We start from the raw sequence: 25590 nt of genomic DNA, 5'->3' as shown, positions 1-25590 counted from the left end.
GCATGTACAAGGATTTGTCTGAACACCTGTTTTCAATTCCCTTGGGTAGACAGCTAGGAGGAGAATTGCTGAGTCCTAAGATAATTCGAGACCAAATTCGAGCCCAGGCCCTCTAATGCCATAATCTGCTCTGGAAGATTTCGGAGCCCCTTCTGCTATCTCCATGCTTCCGCCTTCCGACCTGGCAGGCCTCAGTTTCCCCCTGTGAGTAGGGGTTGGAACGCCCCAGATCACTTCCTCCACCATTACTCTGAACACATGATTAGAGCAATGTACGTTTCCAGGGCAAACCGGGGTAGGAAATGTCTGTTGTGCAGGGGACGAGATGGGCCACTCCCTCCAAATCAGATATTTGGTTCCAGCTGCTTGTGCGGCCCCATAGGGCAGGCAAGGAACTTAAGCTGAACCTGAGCAGTCGCCCCCTCCAAGTGGAGACCTGGACTCAACAGGCTCCAAAGTTTGTGGCAAGCAAGTGTGTACGCCTGCGCCACTTTGGCTGAAAGGCCCTTGTTGTTTGGTGCACTGACATTTGGTGTACTGGCCCTTCACTCCGGCAGTGTAGATCGTGTGCTGGCTCTGTGTAGGCCCTGCTCCCCACACCTCTCCCAACTGGAAGAGTCAGGGCTTAGATCCTTCATTTTACACAGGAAGAAACTGAGGCACACTCAGGACCCTCCCCTTTTCCTCTCGAAGAAGTAAGGGTGGGGCAGGAGGCTAACCAGAACCGGCACCTGGCTCACACCTAGGGACCTGGATCTTCCCCACCCCAGACCTCCCGGCCCCAACACGTCTAGACTAGAAATGGATCCGAATCTTCAACTACCTTAACCTCAAAAAACCTTCAAACCTGACTTCCAACTTCCAGAACCTTTGCCAGCCTGAGGGCTATGGGCTCAGGATAGGTTTCCTGGGTTCTGGAATCTTCGAACCCCTTGCAGAGATCTGAAGAGTCCCCCTGGATTCAACCAGCCTCCTTGTCCCCCTTCCAATCATTTCTCCATCAAACACACTTTAGGTCAACCCTGCACGGGGCGCCGCGGCCGGGGCTGGGAAGGCGCTGCTTGCACATCTCCAGCCGCCTCTGGCCAGGCCCCAGGTGGGCTGGACGCCCCGACAGGCGCCGGAGAGGGGGACGGGGAAGGTTGCGGTGGGGGCCGGCCAACCGGGCGAAGGGGCGGGGTCGGGAGGGGGAGAGGGAGGCAGGAGGCGAGGCTGGGAGGAGGCAGGGAGGAGCCCGACCTGGATGGGGGTGGGGGGAGGCTCGGCGTCAGGTGAAAGTCTTTCCGGAGTTCACAGCCCGGAGGAGCTGAGATAAGAGGTTGGACTCTGGGCGGCCGGACTCTGGGTGAGTGTTGGGGGCCCCTGAGGATCCGGCGGCCGTCTGGGGTGGGGAAGAGGAGGATCGCGGCTCTAGGGGGTCCCAGCGGGGCCCCGGGGTCAGGTGTCCACCACGTGGAGATCCCGGGTCTCCGTAACCCCGTTGCCCTCACCCATCGGTAGTCGCCAGCGTTCCCGAAGCCGGCGCGGGGCGGGCGGGGAGGGAAGTCGCTCCGGTGGGCTCGGCGAGGCTCCGGGACCCCCGTCCGCACCCCCGACGCCCACCTCCCAGGATAGCGCGGAATGGGGATGCAGACGCGGAGGGCGCTCTCTGCGCCGCGGCGGCCGCTGCTACTGTTGGGTGGGGATTGGGAGGGTCCCCCACGTGGGGTGTGTATTGTTTCTTCAGGGGACCACCGCTGACCTCCAGCCTTGGCAGGTGCTGGGCGCCCCTCCTGCCTGGGGACCTCCGCTCCTGGCTTCCCCTGGGGCTCAGTGCAACCCCTGTCCGCTGACTTGGGGCTCTGTGCCCCCCCCCGCCCCCGCAGGGTGCTCCTGTTCAGTTTCCCCTCCCAGACTAGGTCAGTGACCCAGCTTCCACGAGGATGCCTGAGATGTTCAGCCAGTGGAAGCTTTTATGATGGGGGGGGGGGGGCTCAAGTGAGGGACATTGGGTCCCTGAGCTTCTGTTTCCTTATGTGTCAAGGGTGGCTTGTGCGGGAGTCGATTCACACTGTAGGTGCTTAGTGGGTGCCGGAGGGTGGGGGGTACAGCTGTCACTATATTAATAATAATTATTACTATATCCTTAGCCATGCTTCCAGGTTCCCGACTGACTTTCCCGGTGGGTCAGAGTTTTTTCATGGTCTTTTTTCGGGTGGGGGAACTGAGCTCACCTGCTCCCCCACCCCACCAGAGCCTCCTGTAGTTCCCATCTGGGCTCATGGGGAGCTGCCCACATTTGGGGCCACCCTGGGCCATAGCTTCCTTCCATTGCTCCGTTGGCTCCTAAGGTCTTGCCCCGTAGGGCTGAAGAGTCTAGAGAAAGAAGTGTGGACCCTGCTTTGGGCAGCGGGGCCCCCCACTTGACCTAGGTGAACAGATTATGTTTGTTCACCCCTGTCCAGCCCTGACTGCCATCCTTTGCTTCTCCCTCACACCTAGGGTGTGGTGATTCCTGCCTGCCAGGTACTCTGGATGTGGGGGAGCTTCTAAGAAGGAGCCTTAGAGCGTCAGCTTCAAGGCGCTCGAGGACTTCGGACAAGCTTCTTTGACCCAAGGACCCTGGGGCTGGGCTGAGTCAGGTCAGCCCTAGAGAAGGAAGGAAGGTGTCACTGGGCAACTTCTCTTCCTGCCACTCTCTGAGGTCCCCACCCCCGTGACTCAGGGAGGATACCCATTGTGGTCCCTCCTCCTGACAGGGAGTCTGGCTCAGCTTGAATGCCTCCTCCCCGTAATGGGGAGCTCATTACCAACACAGCAAACTAAAGGAAGCCCCAGCAGGTGGTGGCCAAAGGCAGGGATTGGGCTCCCACCTGACCTTCCTTGAATAAATTCCTTGGATGAGCGCTCTGTGCCTCAGTTTCCCTATCCGTAAAAAAAAAAAACAACGCAGCTAACAAAGCCCTACTCTCCAGCGCAGGTGTGATGAGTAGAAGAGCAGATGGTGGAAGGGCCACACACCGGGCTGCTGCGTTAACTCTAATCATGATTACGTGGCTCACTCTGTTCCCATCGGTGATATTTATCTTTGCATGAGAGAAATAATGTGAAGGTTGCAGGGCTCCAGCACAAGGCCTGGAGGAGGGCTCTGAGCTGTGTGAAGGTGTGGGGGTCCTTCAGGTGGTCCCCAGAGGAAGGCCCATGGGACCACAGTTGCTCCAGCTAGGAAATGAGTCCAGAGATGCTCTTTTGAGGCTCAGCTACGGCAGGGCCCGCCATTTAGTTAGGGGCCTCCGTCCAGCCCAGGTCCCCTCCTGGACCCATCCCAGGTACCTGGAGCAGTTTTTGAGGTGGGCTCCCCAAGGTCAGCTCCTTCAATGAGGAGCCCCGAGATTCCCAAGGAACGTAGACGTCATGGGTCTAAAGGGCATGTGTCACCCTCCCCACCCCCCATCCCATCATCTTCTACACCCCAGGTGCCCCAGGGCCTCTGTTGGCATAAAATCAACTTGCTCACATGGTTTCACTAAAGCAGCGTCTGGCCACAGCGACCCTGAGGGGTTATCTTGACTGGGCTTTTTCTCTATTTTTTTTTCTTCTATTTACAAGAGGAACATAATGCTTCTTGCAGAAAAAGACCAGCCTGTCATTACTTACTTACTGGGAGGCCTAGCTGGAACGAACTGGTGCGGGATCACCCTCAGGTCCAGCAGGCTGGGGTTCAAATCCTAGCAGGTGCTCTCTGCCCTCTCCCCCCGTTGGCTGTGTGACCTGTGGTGGGGGGCCCTCTCTCTTGTGCTCAGCTCATCTACTTGGTAACTGGAAACCAGCCCCCCTACAAAGCGCAGTGAATCATGGGGCTCATCTGCAGGCCAGGAGCTCACATCCTCTCCTGCAAGCACCAGCCCCCCCCACCGACTCCCATCCTGGAGTCTCTTCCACCCTGGAACTTGCTCTTCTCACGAAGACTGTCTTGTCTGCTGCCTGTCTGTCGTCCCGCCCCCCTTAGTACATAAGCTCCTTGGGGACAAGGCCTTTCTTTCAGACTTCTTGACTGCGTGCTCAGAGCCTAGATCGGGGCATGGCACATGCTAGGTACTAGGTGCTCAATGCTGGCTCAGAGAGTCACCAGTGTGCTTGAGACAATCGTCGCTGACGTTGATGTTAATATTGTCACTGTTGGCGCTTCCTAAATGGGTTTGGAGAAAAGGCAGCTGCTTTCTCAGGACTCAGGCCGCGTAGGCACACAAATGGGGTTCTCTCCTGTCACCCTCACCCCTCACCTTGGTTTTTGGAAGTCCCAGAATGTTCCATGCCCCTTTCGAAATCCCAGCTGGGGTCTGTCAGGAGGTACGGAACCATGATGGCCAGAGTGAAGCTGATGTCCAGCACCTGCTGGAAGTCAATCAGGGGTTGGCAGCTGACACCATCCAGCTCTGCAGATGAGGATGCTGAGGCCCAGAAGTGGCCAGCCACTTGGCCCAGGTCCGCCGCCACCGCTGGTCAGTAGGCAGGTCAGGATTTCTCCCGGGAACCACCACAGCAGCTTCACGGGCACCAGCTCTGTTTTCCCAGCTGCTGGACAAGGGGAGATTAGTCCTCATTTTCCTGATTCCAAAACTGAGACCCAGTGACCACCAGGCCTATGGGTCACTGGAGCTGGAATTGGGATAGGAAGGGACACAGGTGGGTCTGTGTCTAATGGGCCAGGAGAGTGACTCAGGACTCACCCTCTCGGAGCCTTGCTTCCTCTTCTGGAAAGTGGGAGCGTCATGCAGGGGAATCACCTTGATTTGATGGGAGCTTCCCAGCCCAGGCAGGCCCTCCATGGTGTCACAGTAGCGCAGAACAGGTGGGGGTCAGGTCCGGGCCCTGAGGGTGTGAGCAGGGGGTACCTGGCCACCTGGACTGCTCGACACATTCTCACACTTGTGTGTCTCAGCCTCTCTCCCTTCCTGAACTGCTAAGGAATGGTGACGAGAACAGGGTGAGGAGGACAGAAGTGCTTGGGGACTTGCCAGGCCCTGGTTATCAACTGGGAGTGTAAGTAGAGGATGCAGGGACAGAATTCTGTTGATAATGGGGGTCCTAAATTAATTCTGTTGAGTACCGGGGCCGCTTCTGTACCTCTAGTGCCTCATTAATATTCAGTGAATGTGAGCCACTGGGGAGGGGGGCACTCAGTCGGTTAAGCATCTGCCTTTGGCTCAGGTCATGATCCTGTGGGGTCCTGGAATGGGGCCCCACATCTGGATCCCTGCTCAGTGGGGAGTCTGCTTCCCCCTCTGCTCCTCCCCCTGCCCTAGCACACACACAGTTCTCCCTGTGCTCTCTCGAATAAAATCTTAAGAAAAAAATAGTGAATCCTTAATATTTAGTGCAACAAATCCTTAATATTTAGTGTGTTTGCAACAAATAGCTGATATTCAGTGACAGTATATTGGTGTCTTGGGACGGTTTAGTGACTTATGCATATTCATTGTGATAATATTGATTCATGCATCATGAATGTGCCTTGCAGCTCTTCATTGTTCCTGTAAAACTATTTCATAAAACTCCTTGTGCCTCCTGCCTGTCTAGCAGGTCATAAACGGTACTTATTGTCATTTGGCTTCTTGCTCATGAACTGCATCACGAGTATCTCAGTGCTGTGGATATTTGGCTCTTTAGGGCATTAGTACACCTTGGTCCTGTCTCCGCTCCACACAGGCACTTGCTAACTCGTGACTGTCCTGCATCCTCCAGGGCCTGTGGGGCCCCAGGCAGGTTGGTGGCAGCTGTCATCTGCAGTGGATTTGGGCTGAAATGAAGCCCGAGGAAATTGCTAATATGTGGATCATCATTAGTATTTTTCCCTTGTTCAACAAACACCAGCAAATGTCACATGGGGACACAGCTGTTGGGAACAAGATACCTGGCCCCACCTCTGGGGGTCTCCAGGCTGGCTGGGGAGATAAACGAGACAGAAGAGAGTGCATTTCCCATGTGCAGTGGTGGTGAGAGCTGCAGAGAAAATCAGAGCCAGGGCAGGGTGTTCTAGCTTGGGAGGTTGGGGCCCTTTTATTTATTATTTTTTTAATTTTTTAAAGATTTTATTTATTCATGAGAGACACAGAGTGAGAGGCAGAGACACAGGCAGAGGGAGAAGCAGGCTCCCTGTGGGGAGCCCAATGTGGGACTTGATCCCGGGACTCCAGGATCACAACCTGAGCCAAAGGCAGATGATCAACCACTGAGCCATCCAGGCGCCCCTGTTACCTTTTAAAAAGGTAAAATTAAAAAAAAAAAAAAAAAAAAAAAGTAAAATTGTGAGGCGCCTGAGGGACACAGTCCGTTCAGCTGCTGACTCTTGGTTTAGGCTCTGGCTGTGATCTCTGGGTTGTGAGATTGAGCCTGGAGTGGGCTCTGAACTCAGGAGTCTGCTTGAGATTCTCTTTTTCCCTCATCCTCTGCCCCTCCCACTCATGCTCTTGGGCTCTCCTGTTCTCTCTCTCTGTAACACAAATAAATAAATATATATATTTTAAGATTCTCTCTCTCTGCCCCTCCACCCAACATACCTGCACACATGCTTGTGCTCTTTCTTTCACTCAAATAAATAAATCTTAAAAAAAAATGGGGATGCCTGGGTGACTCAGTGGTTGAGCGTCTATCTTTGGCTCAGGTCATGATCCCGGGGTCCTGGGGTCAGGTCTTGCGTCAGGCTCCCTGCAGGCAGCCTGCTTCTCCCTCTGCCTATGTCTCTGCCTCTCTTTCTCTCTGTCTCTCTTGAATGAATAAATAAAATCTGGGAAAAAAAAAAAAAAACAACACTGGGGTGAGCCTGAAGATCAAAGAGAATCTGGGGGAAGAGCAGGAATCCCAAGCCGAGAGGACCAGGGGGGAAGAGCAGGAGTCTGGCAGGTGCAAAGGCCCTGTGGCAGGACTGAAAGCAGCTGAAAAGGCTGGTGTGGCTGGAGCTGACCAGCTTGGGCAGGGGGCATTGGGGATGGGGCAGCAGAGGCTGAGAGGTCCCACACGTGGCAGCCACAGCCTGGGTGGGGAGGCTCTTGGGTCTTGAATACAATGAAACAAGTGGCTCCTCTGTGTACGTTCAAGGAAGCAGGCTCTGGGTGATGGCAAAATCAGCACCAGTGTATGGAGAGCAAACAGCCAGGAACAGGAATAGCTGGTCTGGCAGTGAGGGTCCCTGAGAGTCAGCCCAGATGTCACTGCTGTGACTCTGTCCACAGCCGCTATGTCCTATCTGTAGGGAGAAATATGGAGGAGGCCCTGCCACAGGCAAGCAGTGTAAGGATTGCTCATTCATCATACCTGTTGGGCCTTCCTGGCTTCCTTGCCATCGTGTGCCCATAGCTCTCGGCTGAATGCCACACCTGGGTCAGCCACTGCCCCATGACATTCCATGTGAATGGTTCCTGGGCTTCTCAGTCTATTGTTCCTGGTCCTTCCTTCTCCGTCTCCTACAGGCTTTAAACACTGGTGACTCCCTTCACTTTATTTCCTGAACCTACATACTTCCCTGATCCTCGCTGACCAGCTCTTGTCCGGGCCCTCAAATTCTTTGGTCTGGTTGCTGCCCCAGTCTCTACTTCCCCCCTGGCTGTCCTTATTCCCCCAGTGCCCCATTTCCACCCCCCCTTCCTGGGCATGGTCTGGCAACCCACCATCATCTCCCCCTCTGTTCCTCTGCTCCAGCCGCATTGGCCCCTCTCTCTGCCTTCAGCACTTTGCATCTGTGCTCTGGCCCTTTGCACCTTTGTCCTCTGCCTGGAATGCCCTTCCCCCAGGGCTCTGACCAGGTGATTCCTCATCATCCTTCAGGATGTCCCCAGGCTGGTCAGCACCCCCCCCCCCCCCCATGAACCTTTCCTTCTCAACAGTGTTTATCATGTTGCTACTACACTAATCGCCTCTTCCTGTATTCCTGCCGTCAGTGGGGGCTGATCTGGTCATGCCTGTTCACGGATTCACTCTCCAGTCCGCGCCCAGGGTGGCCTAGCGGTGGAATGTTGTCTGACCTGGGCTCTGGTTCTCTGTTCTTTGTCAGATGTTGAAGTGCATGGTTCCTTGTGAAAGATTCTGGAAGGCTCTGAGTTTCTGGGTGGGGAGTCCCCCAGTGAAACTCCACATCATGGGAAGGATAGGATACAGACCCCACCCATCGGGGTCCTGGGTTCCAGTCTGTTTTATGCTGAGTCTCAGTATCCCCATCGGTAAGCAGGGCCTCTGTGGGGCACTGAAGGAGCCAGTACAATGAGCCCAGGTCACTGAGTGGCTGCTACACAGCCAGTGGCACACAACCCCAAGTGATTCCATGGTGGGGATGCTTGGCGCTCCCATCCCCTAATGAGGAACTAGACTCCGAGGGGAAGTGGCTGATCAAGGTATCAGTGCCAAAGGGACCATTCAGCAGCACATCTGACTTTCTGCTCCCTGCTCACACACCCTCTGTGGCTTCTCCTGACCTCCAGGACACAGCCCCACTTCTCAGTCTGGGGTTCAAAGTCTTTACAGGCCCTTCCCTAGCCCCAGAAATCACCCCCCCCCCCAAAAAAATTCTACTTTTCAGCAAAATAAACTACAGATGGTTCCTTGATAAGGCCTTTTTGGTTTCCCCACCACGCTTTTGCATTTGTTCTTTCCTCTACCTGAACTCCCCCTTGGTGAGCTCCTCTGCATCCTTCAAAGCCTCAGCCTCAATATCCTGGTCCCTTCTTCTGGCCCAGCCCTTATCCCACGAGTGTCTGGATTTATCTCTCCCACCCCAGACTGGGAGCTTCTGGGGAGCCAGACCCAGGGTCGAGGCTTCTCAGGTTCCCCAGACCCATTTGTTGAATGAATGAATGAGTGAGTGAGTAGTTTTCATATGCGTTTTCTGGGATGGGGGCTGCTGAGACCCTTCTCAGGCCTGAAGGACCTGGAGACAAAGCAGGTTGTTTCTGTGGTGATATGAGGAACCCACTGGGCTACCCTGGGATAACTCTGAGTTCTACTTCCCCATCTATGAAACAGGTATGGTGATTCCCCCAGAGTTATTCAGAAACCCACAGACTTCACTGAGTGAGCAGCTGTTTGGGCTTCCACAAATCCAGTTGTCCTGTCCAGTGAGACCTGGGGAGGGTGAACAGCAGAATCCCGGGCAGGGGTCAGGGAATCGGACCTGGGCCTGTGAGGAGCTTCTCATCAACCACCTCGCCCACCCAGCAAAGGCCCCAGAGTTCCTCACTGCTGCTCAGTTACTTGGAGGAAAATTAATACCAAGAAACTTCCCCTCCTTGGTGGAGCTGAGCCTCTAAGACTCTGTGCCTTCAAGTCATAAAACCCTTAAGGACAGATGGGTGACTACCTGGGGCCTGGGGTGCTACCCACAGAGGCACCCAGACCAGTAAAATCCTCAACACTCAGCCTTGCTGACAGGGAGGCCCAGAAGTTTGCCCGTCCGTCCATCCGTCCGTCCTTCTTTCCTTCCTTCCTTTTTATTTTTTTATTTTATTTTTTTAAATTTTATTTATTTATTCATGAGAGACACAGAGAGAGAAGCAGAGACACAGGCAGAGGGAGAAGAAGGCTCCATGCAGGGAGCCCGACATGGGACTCGATCCAGGGTCTCCAGGATCACACCCCGGGCTGAAGGCAGGCGCTAAACTGCTGAGCTACCAGGGCTGCCCCCTTCCTTCCTATTTAAAGATTTTGTTAATTTTTTTTTTTTTTAAGATTTTGTTTATTTGGCAGAGAGAGAGAGAGCACGAGCAGGGGGAGTGGCAGAGAGAGAAGCAGGCTCCCCCCTGAGCAGGGAGTCAGAGGACATGGGGCTCCATCCCAGGACCCTGGGATCCTGACCTGAGCAGAAGGCAGATGCTTAGCCAACTGAACCACCCAGGTGCCCCAAGATTTTGTTTATTTATTTGAGAGAAGAAGCAGGAGTGAGGGTGGGGAGGTGAGGGAGAGGGAGAAACTGACTCTGCTGAGTGGGGAGCCTGACAAAGGGCTCATCCCAGGACCCCGAGATCATGACCTGAGCTGAAGTCAGACACCCAACCAACCGAGCCACCCAGGCATCCTCCCAGAAGTTCTTTCTTATGCCAGGCCAGTGTGAGATTTTATGAGGTTTACAACATTATCTGCTTGAAGGTTTAAGGGGCTATGAGTTAGGAAGGGCCTTGGTGGATCGTAGAGGGAAGGAGATCTTGGATGCATTAATAGAGGTCTAGCATAAGGTGGAGGGAAAGTGAACCTTCCTCCCCCACCTCCCGCTTGAGCGCTCAAACCCTAATCAGGAACCTCAGGGGGCTGAGAGGGTAGAGCAGCAGAATCCCTCCATTGAGAGAAGCCTAAGACCGAGGGAGAAAAAGTTGGGAATGCAGGTAGCCAACAAAGGCTCAGTGTTCCATATGCAAAGAGTTCTTATAAATAAACAAGAAAGAAAAATGCAAGAAAAACAACAGCCATTAATGGAACTCATTAAAACCAAATGGCCACCCTAAGAGGTTCTCTTTTGCCCTGAAACCCTAAGAAAAGCCATTTAGCCATTTCAGTTCTTCTCCTGCCTCCCCTTCCCAAAGCCCAAGTTTGGCTGAGTGGTAAATATTCATATTTGCCAAAGTATCTTCCTTCATTTTAAAACCCTTGTTTGGAACTTATAAAACACATTTCCAGTGAACTGATCCTTGGCCACTTAGGTTTAATTTTCTATTTAATAGATGTTTAATAAGTACATATATAATATAAAAATAACAAATCTCGGGGGATCCCTGGGTGGCACAGCAGTTTGGCGCCTGCCTTTGGCCCAGGGCACGATCCTGGAGATCCGGGATCGAGTCCCACGTCAGGCTCCCGGTGCATGGAGCCTGCTTCTCCCTCTGCCTGTGTCTCTGCCTCTCTCTCTCTCTCTCTCTGTGACTATCATAAATAAATAAAAAATTTAAAAAAATAACAAATCTCATAAATACTTAATATGATGAATTTATACAAACCTGTATCAAAGGCTTTAGTCTGATCCTGATTTCCTCTTCTAACCTTCCCTCTTTTGAGCTCCTCATTCCGGATTTCTATGTTGGTTTAGACCAGGATATCTCCACCTTAACAATGTTGATCTTTGGGGCTGAATTATCCTGAGGTAGGACTATCCTGTGTTCTGTAGGATGTTAATTCATGCAGCGTCCCTGGCCTCCACCCACTTTTTTTTTTTTTAAGATTTTATTTATTTATTCATGAGAGACACACATGGGGGTGGGGAGGGAGAGAGAGGGAGAGAGAGAGGCAGAGACACAGGCAGAGGGAGAAGGAGGCTCCAAGCATGGAGCCCGATGTGGGACTCGATCCTGGATCTCCAGGATCACACCCTGAGCTAAAGGCAGGCACTAAACCACTGAGCCACCTAGGGATCCCCTACACCCACTTAATGCCATTAGCAGTAGCTTACCTCCACCCTGCCCAAATCACGGCAGCTAAAAATGTCCCCAAATATTACCAGGTGTTCCCTGGGAGATAGAGTCACCTGTTTGAAGATCCCTAATTTAGGCTCCAAACTGTAGATGGAGAGATGGGTAATCACTCTCTAAAATTTTAAGAGTCCTGGAGCACTTGGGTGGCTCAGGAGGTTAAGCCTTTGTCTTGGGCTCAGGTCATGATTTCAGGATCAGGACTTTGCACTCAGTGGGGAGTCTGCTTGTCCCTCTCCCTCTGCCCTTCCCCTTGTTCATGCTTTTTCTGTCTCTCTAAAAAAAAAAAAAAAAAAAAAAAAGAAATCTTTTAAATAAATAAAATAAAATGAGATAAAAATTTTATGAGTGTTTAACGAGAATGTCTCTTTCCCAGGTGTTGAGTTCTGAGGTGAGCTATTGTTTTCCAGGATCCGTGGGTCTCTAGCCACAGGTGTGGCCCAAGAGAACACTGTGGCATTTCTAGTCTGATTTCCTTTTTTGGTGATATGGTCTTTCTATTACAGTTTGTGAAGGTTTTTTATTTATTTATTTTTTTCTATCCTTGAAGCTTCAGGGATCAGCACCAGGTTTGCCTGGGAGCATTCCTTTCCCATTGTCTATCCTGGACTTGGGCCTGTCTTTGGCTCAGGAAAATGTCTTTCTAGGATTCAGCTCATTCTTGTATCACATTCACCAGTACACAGTTTCATCCCAAGATTATTTGCCTTTTGAGGTCACCCAGACCTGACTTCCAGCAGCTGAACCCCCAGGGCAGGCAGCCAAGCTGGGGTGCCACAGCAACTAGATGGGTTCTCTGCTGCCAGCATGCAGGGTTTTGAAGCCGCTTAGGCTCCGCTGGCCCGTTGTACCTGCCATTCCCTCCCCTGGGACCTTCCCCCCCAGATCTCAGCCATACTGGATCTTCTGTGCCATTCACATCTGACTTAAATGTCATCCAGACCTCAAAATCCAAATCTGCCACCCAACCCAATTTCCTCCATTTCATTGCCTCTTATCATTTCGTTGAGATTTTAATATGTTTGTTCTCCCTCAAGGGTCTGGGTTCCGTAGTGGAGACATTTAGGTATCCTCTGTCTGCAGAAACCCAACATCCATGCACCAGTCATTCAATACACATTTATTCATTCATTCATTCATTCATTCGAGACACACACAGAGAGAGGCAGAGACAAGGCAGAGGGAGAAACAAACTCCCTGTTGAGCAGGGAGCCAGATGCAGGGCTTGATCCCGGAACCTCAGGATCATGACCTGAGCCAAAGGCAGACACCTTTGGTTGGTTAGGTATCTAACCAACTGAGCCACCCATCATCTGGGTGGCTGTCCTGAGATGGAATCTCGCATCGGGTTCCCTGCTCAGTGGGGAGTCTGCTTCTCCCTCTGCCCCCCGCCCCGACTTGTGCTCGCACTCTCTCTCTCTCTTTCTCTAATAAATCAATTAAAAAAAAAAAAAAAAAAAAACGAGATCCCTGGGTGGCGCAGTGGTTTAGTGCCTGCCTTTGGCCCAGGGCACGATCCTGGAGATCCGGGATCGAGTCCCACGTCGGGCTCCCGGTGTATGGAGCCTGCTTCTCCCTCTGCCTGTGTCTCTGCCTCTCTCTCTCTCTCTCTCTCTCTCTCTGTGTGTGACTGTCATAAATAAATAAATAAAATAAATAAATAAATGAATGAATAAATTCCTTTACAAAAAAAAATTATCATGTATTTTAGAAGGTGAAAAGTGGAAGAAAAGTAGAACAGGGTCTGAGACCAGGGCTACCAGTGAGACACTGTATCCCGAGGATTCCCTCCTGAGAAAGGGACGTCGGAGGAAAGGCAAGAAGTGAGGGAGGGAACCAGGTGCATATCCTGGGAAGAGTATTCCAGCCAGGCGGGAATAACCTGAGCAAAAGTCCTGAGGCAGGGTCATGCCCTGAATGTTTGAGGTCAAAACCCCCACAACAATACTCTTACATAGGGTTAATTCTCCTCGTTTTTCATGGAGGCTCAGAGAAGTCCAGCTTCTTTTCCAGGGTCACACAGTAGAACCTGTGGGGTAGGATCTGAGCCCTGTGTCTGGGAGACACCTCGCTGGAGAGGCTTGGCCAGGCCGTGTGCAGAGACAGCAGGGGCACGTTGGAGAAATGGCCTCCTGGGTGCAGGCGGAAAGCCCTTTGCCCACTTCTAGGTGGAAATGCAAAGCCACTCTTCTTTGCTTCCAGGCAATAGCTGGTTGGGGTCGCTTGGGGCAAGTGGAGCCTTCCAGAATCTACTGACTGTGTCATGTTTTCCAGGTGCCAGTGGAAAGAACAGAGAGACCCCAGAACAGCACAGACAACCCACGGCAGCCTGAGGTAAGTCCTAAGCTTCACGTATTCACTCAACAAATAGGCATTGAATGCCCACGAGGTGCCAGGTGCTGGCAGCTCCCTTCATGCCTGCACAGTCCCGTGAGTTGAGGACTGCTCAGATGCCCCCTTTTACAGCTGAGGAAACTGAGGCCCAGGGAATGGAGGGCACACAGCCAGAAAGTGATGCAATTGGGATTTAGACCCAGGAGTTGGGCTCTAGAGTCTGTACCTCTCCAGGTGAGTCAATAAGTGTTTTAAGAATGGTTAAGTCCTACTTTGGGTCTAATCCAGCACTTTCATGCTGCACTGGAAAATAGCCCTTCAAATTTAGGACTGAAAAACAGGGCAGATACTACCTCTCTAGACAAAAGGACATTAAGGGAATCCAGGGAAGCCTGGGATCTGGAAGGAAGACCAAGAGCTCTGCCTGGATATGGGGAAGGAAAGCTTCTAGGAGGAGGCGACATTAGAGCTGAGGTTTTGAAGAATGGATAAGAGTTTGCCGGAGAAAACTTTAACAAATTTACTTTTATTCATAAATTATATTCGTTCAAACACTCCCTGCTTTCCCCATGTGTCTGCCTCATGCTGAGCGATGCAGGGACCCTCCAGAAGCCCCCAGTCTCAGAAAAACAAAGCTAAACACAGACACCCCCGTGGGATCAAGACTGGGTAGAGGTAGACAGAGCTTGAGGTGCCAAACAGACCCAGCAGTGTTCCTGAGGGGTTAAAGAGAACTTCCCAGAGAATGGATCATTTAAGATGGGTTATAAAGGAAGAGTAAGTGTTTAACAAGGAAGATAGCTCTGTTTGAAACATGCCAGGCCTAAGGGATCTGTGAAGAGCCGGGGCCATGCTCAGGTCACAAGACCATTAAGAATAGTCCAGAAGAAGGGTGCTTCGGTGGCTCAGTCAGTTAAGTGTCGGCCTTAGTCTTGGGTCACATCCCAGGGTCCTGGATCAAGCCCTGCATCAGGCTCCCTGCTCAGCAGAGAGTCTGCTTCTCTCTCTTCCCTTCCCCCTGCATGTGGTCTCCCTTTCTCTCTCAAATAAATAAAATCTTAAAATAATTGTCAAGAAGAATGGATGATGGCTTGTTTCAGAACGCAAGCAGCAGGCACCTGGGTGGCTCAGTCAGTTGAGCATCCAACTCTTGGTTTTGACTCAGATCATGATATCAGGGTCCTAAGATCGAGCCCCCCGTTGGGCTCCACGCTCAGTATGGAGTCTGCCCCTCCCCCCACTCTCTCGCTCATTCTCTCTGGAATAAATAAATGAAATCTTTAGAAAAGAGAGAGAGAGAATGCCAGCAGCTCTCAGCTTCCTGGAAGGACTGGGTTAGGACCCCAGTAGCTCTCAGGGATAAAGAAGCAGTTCTTTGGGATCCCTGGGTGGCGCAGTGGTTTGGCGCCTGCCTTTGGCCCAGGGCACGATCCTGGAGATCCGGGATCGAGTCCCATGTCCGGCTCCCGGTGCATGGAGCCTGCTTCTCCCTCTGCCTATGTCTCTGCCTCTCTCTCTCTCTCTCTCTCTCTCTCTCTCTCTGTGTGACTATCTTAAATAAATAAATAAACAAACAAACAAACAAATAAATAAATAAATAAATAAAAGAGGCAGTTCTTTGCCTCCCTCAGGGGGGCTCCTGGGCCATCTCTGAGGTAGAGACATGAGGAGGACCAGGTTGAAAGGGGGGATTCTGGGCACACTGAGTCTGGGAGGCTCACCTTGGCATCTCCATGTCTCAGTCTTCTCTTTAAGTACTTAATCCCCAGCCGGACCTGGGCAACTGTCAGAGCCACCAGGGGTTGAGGTGCCAGAGGAGGAGATGGGGGGCATGGGGGTATAGGTGAGGGTGCATCTCAATGTCATACCTCCCTGAGCACCTACAGGTCTGCAGCCAGGTGTTGGGGTCCGCTGGTAGCTCAGGGAAAGTGCTTGGCCCATCCCGTCTCATCAATGCGTTCTTGGCAGGAGCCGCCAGGCCGACCAGGATGAGGTGCCGCCGTCCCCTGCGGACAGAGGTGGGCTTGGTCATAGCCCTGAGCATCCTCATCCTCTTCCTCTTCTGTCTGCACGTGTCACCACCCACCTTCCAGAGTTCGGAGGAGCTACAGGACAACCCCAAGACTCTGGCCTGGCCCACTCAGCCCTCCCGCCCACTGCCCACCCCCTGCAGGGCCAACACCTCCATGGCTGCACTGCCAGGCTTCTCTGGGCAGCCACAGCAGGTGCGCGACTTCCTCCTGCATAAACACTGTCGTGACTTCCGGCTGCTACAAGATGTTCCCCTGAACAAGTGCGCAGAGCCTGTCTTCCTGCTGCTGGTGATCAAGTCCTCACCCAAGAATTACGAGCGCCGGGAGCTGGTGCGACGCACTTGGGGCAGCGAGCGCCAGGTGAAGGGTGTCCAGCTGCGCCGCCTCTTTCTGGTGGGCACAGCCCCTAACCCCATGGAGGCCCGCAAGGTCAACCGGCTGCTGGCAATGGAGGCGCAGGCGCACGGAGACATCCTGCAGTGGAACTTCCATGACTCCTTCTTCAATCTCACGCTCAAACAGGTGGGCCGGCAGGGGTCACCTGATCCGGGCCACCCATCCTTCCTGCCCACTCACCATCACCTCCTCTGAGGGGCCCCGAGGAACCAGGAGTCCCCACCCACCCTACCCCATTCCCTCTGCTGTCCTCATGGTGATCTGAGGTCTTCTTCCTCTAGGGGAGGCAGGGAGAAAGGGCAGGGTGGCCTGAGGTTACGAGCCTGGCTCTCAGAGCCCATGATCTGGGTTCGAATTCAGACTCTGCCACTTACCTGCCGTTTGCCTTTGATAATCATTTACCCCTCTGCGCTCGTTTCTTCATGGTCATCAAGGAACCGGGATTTAGTTGGATCCAGCTGCCTCTGAGGGCTGCTGTGAGGATTACGGGAGAGGATGTTTACAGGGCACCTGGAGTGGCGCCAGGTGCTCCAGTAACAGTGGCAATCAGTGGGGGTGGAGGGGCACTGGACAGGACGCATCTCGTTTATTCTTATTCTCTCTCCCCATGAGGCCCACATCTGTGCAGTTGATGCTCAGTAAAGACCTTTTAGCTGGACAAAACCCCTCCAGAAGTGGAGGGAATCCTGCCTGTGCACAGATGAGGAATTAGAGGCTCCAAAGACCCACCCAGGAATTGAAGGGGGCCCAAGGCAGGTTCCTGCTCATAGTAGGCACAGAAAAGTCTGGGCTCAAGACCTTGAGTACCAAGAACAGTACTTTTCTGTGTGTGACCCTGTTTCCGGCATTTTTTCTGGAGATCCTCTATTTCCTCATCTGTAAATGAGGTTGAAAACTACTCCTGCCTCCTAAGCTTGCATGAGTGATTCGAGACAGGGGAGGCACTGAGCACCGTCCAAGGCATGCAGCAAAAGTTATTATGGAGGAAGCTGAAGCCGAGGTGGGTAGAGGGCCAGGACCTCTCGACACACCGTGTTCTTCATGCAGAACACAAAAACATGTAATAAATGTCCATTTGACAAACATGAGTCCAGTACCTATGAGAGGATGACCCTCAGTGGGTGCTGGGGAGATGTCACAAGGAGGAGAGACATGCCCACCCAAGGGAAGCCTAGAGTCCGGTGGGGAAGGTAGACGTCAATAACAATCACATAAGTAATTATTTAACAGCAGTGCTTGGCCAGGAAGAGTCAGAAGGAATAGCAATAAATGTAAATGCGACAATTTTCAAGCACTTCTTGGTGCTTCACGAGGATCATCTCCATGGATCCCCAACACTCCCAGGGGCAGGTCCTACAATGAGGTCTGTCTGGAAAGTTGGTAACTGAGGCTCAGGGTGGGTCCTCAAACCCATGGCTGGCCTGACCAGTAACACCCTCAATTGGGCTCCCTGGGGTGGGGTGGCCAACAGGGACCCAAGGCTGATTGCCCCAACCCTTAAACTTGTGTGTCCCGTCCACCTTGCCTGCAGGTGCTCTTCCTACAGTGGCAGGAGACTCGGTGCACCAATGCCAGCTTCGTGCTCAATGGGGATGATGATGTCTTTGCACACACAGACAACATGGTCTCCTACCTGAAGGACCACAGTCCTGACCGCCACCTCTTTGTGGGACAACTGATCCGCAATGTGGGCCCCATCCGGGTGACTTGGAGCAAGTACTATGTGCCAAAGATTGTGACAGAGGAGGAGCGCTACCCGCCCTACTGCGGGGGTGGTGGCTTCCTACTGTCCCGTTTCACGGCTGCTGCCCTGCGCCGGGCTGCCCCCAAACTGGACCTCTTCCCTATCGATGATGTCTTCCTGGGCATGTGCCTGAAGAAGGAAGGCCTGGAGCCTGCATCACACAGTGGTATCCGCACAGGTGGCGTTAGGTCTCCCTCAGGCCGCATATCCTCCTTTGACCCCTGCCTCTACCGGGAGCTGCTACTCGTGCACCGCTTCTTGCCATTTGAGATGCTACTCATGTGGGATGCCCTGAGCCAGCCCAAACTCATCTGTGGCAAGCAGTCACAGATCTACTGAGGTGGTATCAGGACCCCTAGCCTCTAGGCCCTGGTCTCTACCCCCGTAGAAAGGGGCAGCAGCATCTTCCTCCCCAGAATTGGAAATCTTTGTTCTAAGTGGTTGGCATAAGAGAGTGTCCCCAGGGAGGTTTGGATGAGTGCATAGTCTAGCTGACAAACTCCTAGACATCTTTCCAAGCCCACCTGGTACTTGAACCCATGTTCCATCATCCTCTCTAGATTCTCAGCTGAAGAGACCTCCTCTTTCCATGGCAGCTAACTGCAGGAGCCCTTCTGCTAGGCTTCCAGTTGTTCCGTTTGAGTCAAGAACCATTTTCCAGCTCCGACTTTGATCTTGGGTTGGATTTTAAAGGGTGGCCAACCCCTCCTTGGTTGTAAACTACAGTGGTTTAGTGGTAGGTGAGTCCCAGCCATGCTTCAAGGTCAGTTGGGAATTCCTAGGTCCATTTGCAACTGAACTGAGCAGTATTTCTCAGCCTAGGAAAGAAGTTTTGTTCTCAACCTCTCCCTGCCAGTCTCCACACACCTCAGATGGTAGAAGGGGCCAGAGAAACCATGAGTGGGACTGCCCCCTCCCTGCTCATGGTATCAAGTGCTCTAAAGGCAGAAGCATTGGGCACAGAAAGGAGGCAGCTGTCTAACTCAGGCTATGCCAGCTCAGGGTTTCTGGAGTCCCTGATGGGGCCCAGCCCCCACATTTGTGCTCCCCAAGAATTCAGGTAATGATACTGGGGCCAGAGAGTCTTCACTGGGCCCACGGTCCGCACACACGCTCACCCCAGTGTTCAGAGAAGAGAGAGATTCAGATCCTTGGGTGTCTGTGAGCTCTGAGGACCCAGGACTGGCCCCTGCCCCAGTATGTCTTTCAGACTGGGGAGACCCAAGCAAAATGGTGACACCTTAGTTCTGCTGACTCTGGGCAGAGGTCTGGGGCCTGGGTTTCACAGGCATTCACAGGTAGGAGGAAGTCAGACAGCAGAATGACCACTGGGGAATGGGTACTCAGGGAATAAAATGTTTTGTGAAGACCTGAGATTGTTTTTTTTTTAAGTGATTTATTTTTAAGTTTTAATTCAGATAAATCTACAATCTGTAAAAGTCTCATTTCCAATAGAAAATATGCATCAATAAAAATGGCAGGGATGAAATGAGGGCTGTGGAGCTTCCATTGGGCGGGTCTGATGCCATCCTGCCCCTGCTCACACATCCTCCATGGTTCCCTATTACCCTCAGATCATATCCCACCAAGACAGTCTCATTACCAGCTCGATGGCACGCTCAGGAGAGGCACAGGGGTGAGACTGCTGCTGGCTCTGTGGGACAGCGGGTTTGCCTTGGCCTCTTGCTTCTAGCCAGGCTCCCTTCTTTCCACCAGACTCCTCTCCCACTAGCACTGCAGCTTTCCTGTCCTCCATCCCACCCTCTTTCCCTTCCATAAGCATATAAGTGTGTATGCTGCACACTTTGCCCTATACTCCTGCTCCCAGCCCCATTAGGGTGGCAGATACCCACCTAATAGTAAGAAAACAAACCTGTGAGCAATCAAATGGGAAGTTATCAGAAGTGGTAAGAGCTTCAAGTAGTAAAACGAAGCAACTAGATGCAACAGTGATGGGAAAGAGTATTAACTGAGAGATCAGGGGACTGGGACAGAGGAGGTGACATTGGATCTGGGACCTGAAGAAAGAGGACATGGCCTTGGGAAGAACCGGGGGAAGGATGTTCCAGGCAGAAGGCACAGGATGTGCAAAGGCCCTGAGGTGGGACAACCTGGAAGCATTCAAGTTGCAGCGAAGAAGCCCTGGCTGGAGTTTGGTGAGACATGAAGTCACAGGGGCTGGCCACATGGGGACTTATGGGCTGGGGTGAGAGAGAGGAGTTATTTTGGGAGTGATGGCACTTTGGGGGCAAGGAAATGACATGATTGATTTTTACGTTTTAAGAAGCCCTGTGGCTGCCGTGTGGACTGTTGGAAAGGGAGGTGGAGACTGAAGCGGCATCCAGGCAAAGAAGGCAGGCCTGGATGAGATGGGGGCTTTCGGGGGTTTCTAGCCTACATCTGACCTCATCCTGCCCCTGCTCACCCATCCCCTGGGGAGAGAGTCCTGCTCCCCTGCTGTTCCGGGTTGAACAATATACAGCCCCCCAGAACCTTAGAATATGGCCCTATTTGGAAAGAGGGTCTTTGCTGGGTCACCTGGGTGGCTCAGTTGGTTAAGCACCTGACTCTTCATTTTGGCTCAAGTCATGGTCTTGGGGTGGTGAGATCAAGTCCTGTGTCAGACTCTGCACTCAGAGGGGAGTCTGCTTGGGATTCTCTGCCTTTTCCTCTGTCCCTCCCCTCCCTCAAATAAATAAATACATCTTCAAAAAAGAGAGAGAGAAAGGAATAGAGTCTTTGCAGATATAATTAAGGTAAGGATCAAGGTGAAATCATCTTGGATTAAGTGGGATGGGCCCCAAATCCAATGACAGTGTTTTTTACAAGAGACAGAAACGAACACACAGAGATGCGGAAAAGAAGGCCACGTGAAGACAGAGACAGAGCTTGGAGTCCTGCATCTAGAAGCCAAGGAAGGTCAGGGATTGTCAGCAGCCACCAAAAGCCAAGAGAGAGACTCAGACCAGGTTCTTCCTCAGAGCCTTTCAGAAGGAAACAACCCTGCCACACTTTGACTTCTGTCTCTGGCTTCTAGAATTGCAAGGAAAGAAATCTCTATTGTTTCAGGACTCCCGATTTCTGGTAATTTGTTATAATGGATTTAGGAAATTAAGACACGTGACTGGCTCACATAGTCAAATGCGGTCGTTCTGCCTCAGGAGTCCTAGCACGCAAGTTCTATCTCAGGGTAAAGGGAGGGGCAAGGAAAATTGTCAGAGCTGGAACAGTACGTGTCCACTGTGATCCATTCCCATGTCTGTGTGTCTGTCCATCGTATAGTGTGGACTTTAAGCGATGTTAAGCCCCCCCCCCCAGGTGGGTCTTGACAGATAATCTGGATTGGAATCCTGCACTCAGCCATTCCCTCTCTGACCTTGCAAGCAGCTGTCTCCCCTAGCCTCAGTTTCCCCACTTCATATGGTGATGACTCTGAAATTGCTATCAAGCTTCTGAAAGTATTGATGGGTCCATGGCTGGGGGGAAGGGGGAAAGACAACCTGCACAAAGGCTTATCCCTCTTTCTTCAGAAAAATGGAAAAAGCTGGGACACCTGGATGGTTCAGTGGTTGAGCATCTGCCTTTGGCTCAGGTCATGATCCCAGGGTCCTGGGATCTAGTCCCATACTGGGCTCCCCACAGGGAGTCTGCCTATGTCTCTGCCTCTGTGTGTCTCTTGAATAAATATATAAAAAACTTAAAAAAAACTGCTTCAGATTCTGCAAGAGCTTCATTTATTCACTACTGAGGAGAAATAGCAAGGAGGGTGGCACAGATGGGAGGGTGGCGCCTGAGGCTCCTTGAAGGGGTAGACAATTGGCCATGAGTATCTGGCATCTCTGCAAAACCAAGGATCTTCCAGCCATGATGGAGGTGAGATTTTTTTTTTTTTTTTTTTTTTTTTTTTTTTGCGGTTGGCCCCACAGAGGAAGGCAGCCTGGGGGAGGTGGGAAGCATGGGGAGATAATTCTCACCATCCTCCCAGATAGGGCTTGATGGTGCTGTGTGGCTTCAGGAGGTCACCAGACCAGATCTGTCTGGTCTCCGGACCCTCTGAAGCCACACCTGGGAGGGTTCAGTGAGGACACAGGGTCAGCAGGTCCTGTCGTGAGCAGCCGCTGAGGCAGCAGTAGTGTGCGGGATTGGTGGCAGCTGCTCGCCGGTGGTGGTGATGGAGAGAAGCCTGGGGCAGGGCCTGTGGAACGAGAACCAGCATGGGGTCCCCATCGGACACCTGCCCATGGAGATGTCGTCCTTCCAGCCACTGCAACAGCTCACCTGGGGACAGAGCAGAATTCAGCATGGACAGGGGACCCTAGGGGAGCTCTCCCCGAGATATGCATAGACCTGCACACTCACGTCCTGCTGAGTGACCCACCAAACACTCATCCTGGGCACAAATAGAAAGTGAGCACCTATTAAATGCCTACTATATGCTGCACTGAGCACAGATGTGTGCATCCAGTGTGTGCACTCTCAACCCACACCCACACTCAGGCCCCCAGCTGTGCACATTCCCACAAGCCAGCTATCACACAGACGTACAGACACTTCACAAAGCCAAAGACAGCAGGGGTGACATGTGACATATACATGTGCCCATGTGTGCAGGCAGTGGGCTCACATGGACATGCACACACACAGGCACATACCCTCACAGACCTTCCCAGTCCTCCCCCATGTGTGCCCCTGCACATCCGTCTGCATCTGTATCACGGAGATGCAGACATATAGGCCACACATGTGTGACACACGGGCATACCACCCCCCTCCCGGTTCATACTCTCTGCACCAGGGCCTGGCGTAGGGTGAGAAGAGCGCACACTGGCCTCAACGCACAATTTAAGGGGGCGCCAGGGCACTCAACAATGAAGATCCATTACATTTTTTTTTATTTTATTTTAAATTTTTTAATTTATTTATGATAGAGAGAGAGAAGCAGAGACACAGGCAGAGAGAGAAGCAGGCTCCATGCACTGGGAGCCCGACGTGGGACTCGATCCCGGGTCTCCAGGATCGCGCCCTGGGCCAAAGGCAGGCGCCAAACCGCTGCGCCACCCAGGGATCCCCGATCCATTACATTTTAATGCAATGTTTCTAAAAATCAAAAGTAATGCAAAAATTCACGAAGATCAAAGTACTGAAATTGTAAATAAGAAGGGATCTGCACTCGCTCGTCACGCACAGATTCCAGCCTGGCAGGGGACGCATCCTTCGCGAACTTGCGCACACCAGCCTCCGGGCAAGCGGACCGGGGCTAGCGGACCGCGGCGCATGCGTGCAAACCCGCACATTCCCACAAGCCAGCTATCCACCTGCCTGCCCCGACGCCCCGACGCCCACCCGCCTGCCCCGACGCCCACCAGCGCCCCGTGCACCTGCCCCGCCGAGAAACCCCGGGGCTCGGTTCGCGCCCGCCCGCACTCACGGTCGCCGCCAGCCACCCGCCGCCCGTCCTCGGAGGACCAGCGCGGGCCCCCGCACACCCGCACCAGCGCCCGCACGAAGTGGTGGCCACACAGCTTCTCCCGCGCTCCCGGAGCGGGCGCAGAGCCCAGCGCCAGCACCGCACCCAGCAGCACCAGTGCCCAGGCGAGCGGGCAGGGGCCCATGGTGGCAGGAGGCCGGCCCCAGCGGGCACCCTTCTTATAGGCGTCCAGCCCGCCCCAGCTGAGGACCTTGGATGGGGACGGAACGTTCTGCCCACAGCTCAAGGAGAAGGTCAAGGGCGGGGTGAGTGCAAGTGTAGTGTAAACCCAGCAGTTGGGTTTTCTCTTTCTCTCTCTCTCTTTTTTTTTTCTTTTCTTTTTTTTAAATAAGTAATCTCGAAGCCCCACGTGGGGCTCGAACTCACAGCCCACAAACCCGAGATCCTGAGTTGCATGCTTCACCCACTGAGCTAGGCTTTTTTTGTAGTGTCTGATTTAAGCTCTGAGTGCCCAGGCATCCCCTTCAATGATGGCTGTTTGGAATAAGCCTATTTGCCAGCAACACCACTGGATAGAGCCAGGCCGCCTCCCCACACTGAAGGCTCTCTTGTTTGAGGGGTTTTGGTCGGTTTTGATAACTGGCCTTTGGGGCCACTTGTTTTTTTTTTCCCCCCTTCTGGCACTTAACATTCCCACTCCTATGTTTTAGGTTTATCAATAAACAATGAGTCCTGGGAGACCCAGGCTCCCATTGTGAACCCCAGTAAAAGCAGAGGCCCAGCCAGTGAACAGGTGGCTCTCTCTCTGTTCCCCACCTCCTCACTGTGTGGCCCTGGGGTGCTGTACAATTCCCAGGTCTTGTAAAGAATAAGCCTTTACTTTTTTCAGTTTCCTGATGGTTGTTGCTGAAGGGTGTCCTACAGTCAGCACCACAGAGGCCAGTCCAAGCACACACTGGATATTGACAGGCTGGGACGTAACCAGTACAACCTCCCACCCCTGCCAATTCCTATGTTTAAGCCCTACTTCCCATCGTGAGGGTGTCTGTGGATGTGGGGGCTTTGGAAGATCATCAGGTAGTGGAGGTGGGGGGCTCGCACTGGGATTGGTGCTCTAAGAAGGGGTGTGAGAGAATGTGCCCCCATATCCCGTCCCTCTCCATGTGAGGACCCGGCCAGAAGACAGCCAGCTGCAAGCCAGGAGGTATCCTCAGCAGACCCCGACTGGCTGGCACCCTGACTTCCAGCCTCCAGGGCTGTGAGAAGTGAGTGTCAGTGTTGAAGCCACCAGGGCTTTGGTTCAAGCAGCCTGACCGTGCCGAGCCAGTGCCTGATGTGACCGCAGGGAGGAGTCCCCAGCAGCTGTAGAGGGAAGAGAGTTGTGTGCCCTCAGCTCAAAACATTAAATTCCTGCTCTATGACTTTTTTTTTTTCTTTTAAGATTTTATTTATTCGTGAGAGACATAGAGAGAGGCAGAGACATAGGCAGAGGAAGAAGCAGGCCTCTGCAGGGAGTCCGATGCAGGACTCGATCCCAGGACCCCGGGATCAAGGCCTAAGCTGAAGGCAGATACTCAACCACTGAGCCACCAGGTGCCCCCAGCTCTAGGTGCCCCCATTCTAGGACTTAAATCTACCAATAAAGAGTAAGCTGGGGAAACTGTAGGCCCCCCGCCCTAGTCCCCAATAAAAGCAGAGCCCCAAGCCAGAATTGGTCTCTGTTTCTATGCATGACCTCACTGTGTAGCCCTAGGTCCGGTCCGCTGTGTGACTCTGAGGTCTTGTGAGTAATAAACCTTTACTTTTTCAGTTTCCTGATGGGTGGTGCTAAAGGGGATCTAGCAATCATAATAAGAACCACAAAGATGGTTTTAACCTCAACACTGTTTATTAATAGCTGAGAGCGCCACAAAACAGTGAAGGTCTCTCTCTGCCTGGGCCAGGGCCCTGGGTGTGCCTCCCCTAGGGGGAGCACTGGCTGAGGAGTCTTTTTAAAAACAACTATTTTAGAGAGGTGAACTAGATAAATAGAATAATTTTGCGGGGTGGTGGTCGGGCATCCAGCCAACTGAGAGCAGGGACAATCAGAAGATTGTTGTCCTTATTCCTGTATAAGTAAGGAAACTGAGGCTGGGGGTGGTGGTGCTGGTCACCACACTTGTCCATGGTCACAGCAGGCTGGGGCTCTTGGCTGGCTCTGTCTCTCCCACATCGATCTCTTTGGGTGGGGCA

General features: G+C 52.7%; 2 protein-coding genes across 3 annotated transcripts; one reads left to right on the top strand and one right to left on the bottom strand.

Moving 5' to 3' along the window:
• The first annotated feature begins 1194 nt into the window (after nt 1-1194).
• B3GNT3 (UDP-GlcNAc:betaGal beta-1,3-N-acetylglucosaminyltransferase 3) lies at nt 1195-21637 on the top strand. The gene is made up of 4 exons (XM_072721256.1): nt 1195-1345; nt 13698-13757; nt 15726-16312; nt 17718-21637. Exons 3-4 carry the CDS (start codon nt 15746-15748, stop codon nt 18267-18269), a joined length of 1119 nt encoding a protein of 372 aa, XP_072577357.1. The 5' UTR covers nt 1195-1345; nt 13698-13757; nt 15726-15745; the 3' UTR covers nt 18270-21637.
• A 4-nt stretch (nt 21638-21641) lies between these two features.
• On the bottom strand, nt 21642-23544 carry INSL3 (insulin like 3). Of its 2 annotated transcripts, none has more exons than XM_025989852.2 (2): nt 23359-23544; nt 21642-22208 (listed from the first exon to the last, which is right to left on the bottom strand). In XM_025989852.2, exons 1-2 carry the CDS (start codon nt 23540-23542, stop codon nt 22006-22008), a joined length of 387 nt encoding a protein of 128 aa, XP_025845637.1. In that variant the 5' UTR covers nt 23543-23544; the 3' UTR covers nt 21642-22005. The 2 variants fall into 2 exon arrangements, with proteins under 2 accessions (XP_025845637.1, XP_072574945.1); XM_072718844.1 differs by having other exon boundaries at nt 21642-22125; nt 23359-23542.
• Nucleotides 23545-25590: the final 2046 nt, after the last annotated feature.

Source organism: Vulpes vulpes, chromosome 9, assembly GCF_048418805.1.
Source record: "Vulpes vulpes isolate BD-2025 chromosome 9, VulVul3, whole genome shotgun sequence".
Taxonomy (NCBI): domain Eukaryota; kingdom Metazoa; phylum Chordata; class Mammalia; order Carnivora; family Canidae; genus Vulpes; species Vulpes vulpes.
This window is presented reverse-complemented; position numbering and strand designations above follow the sequence as displayed.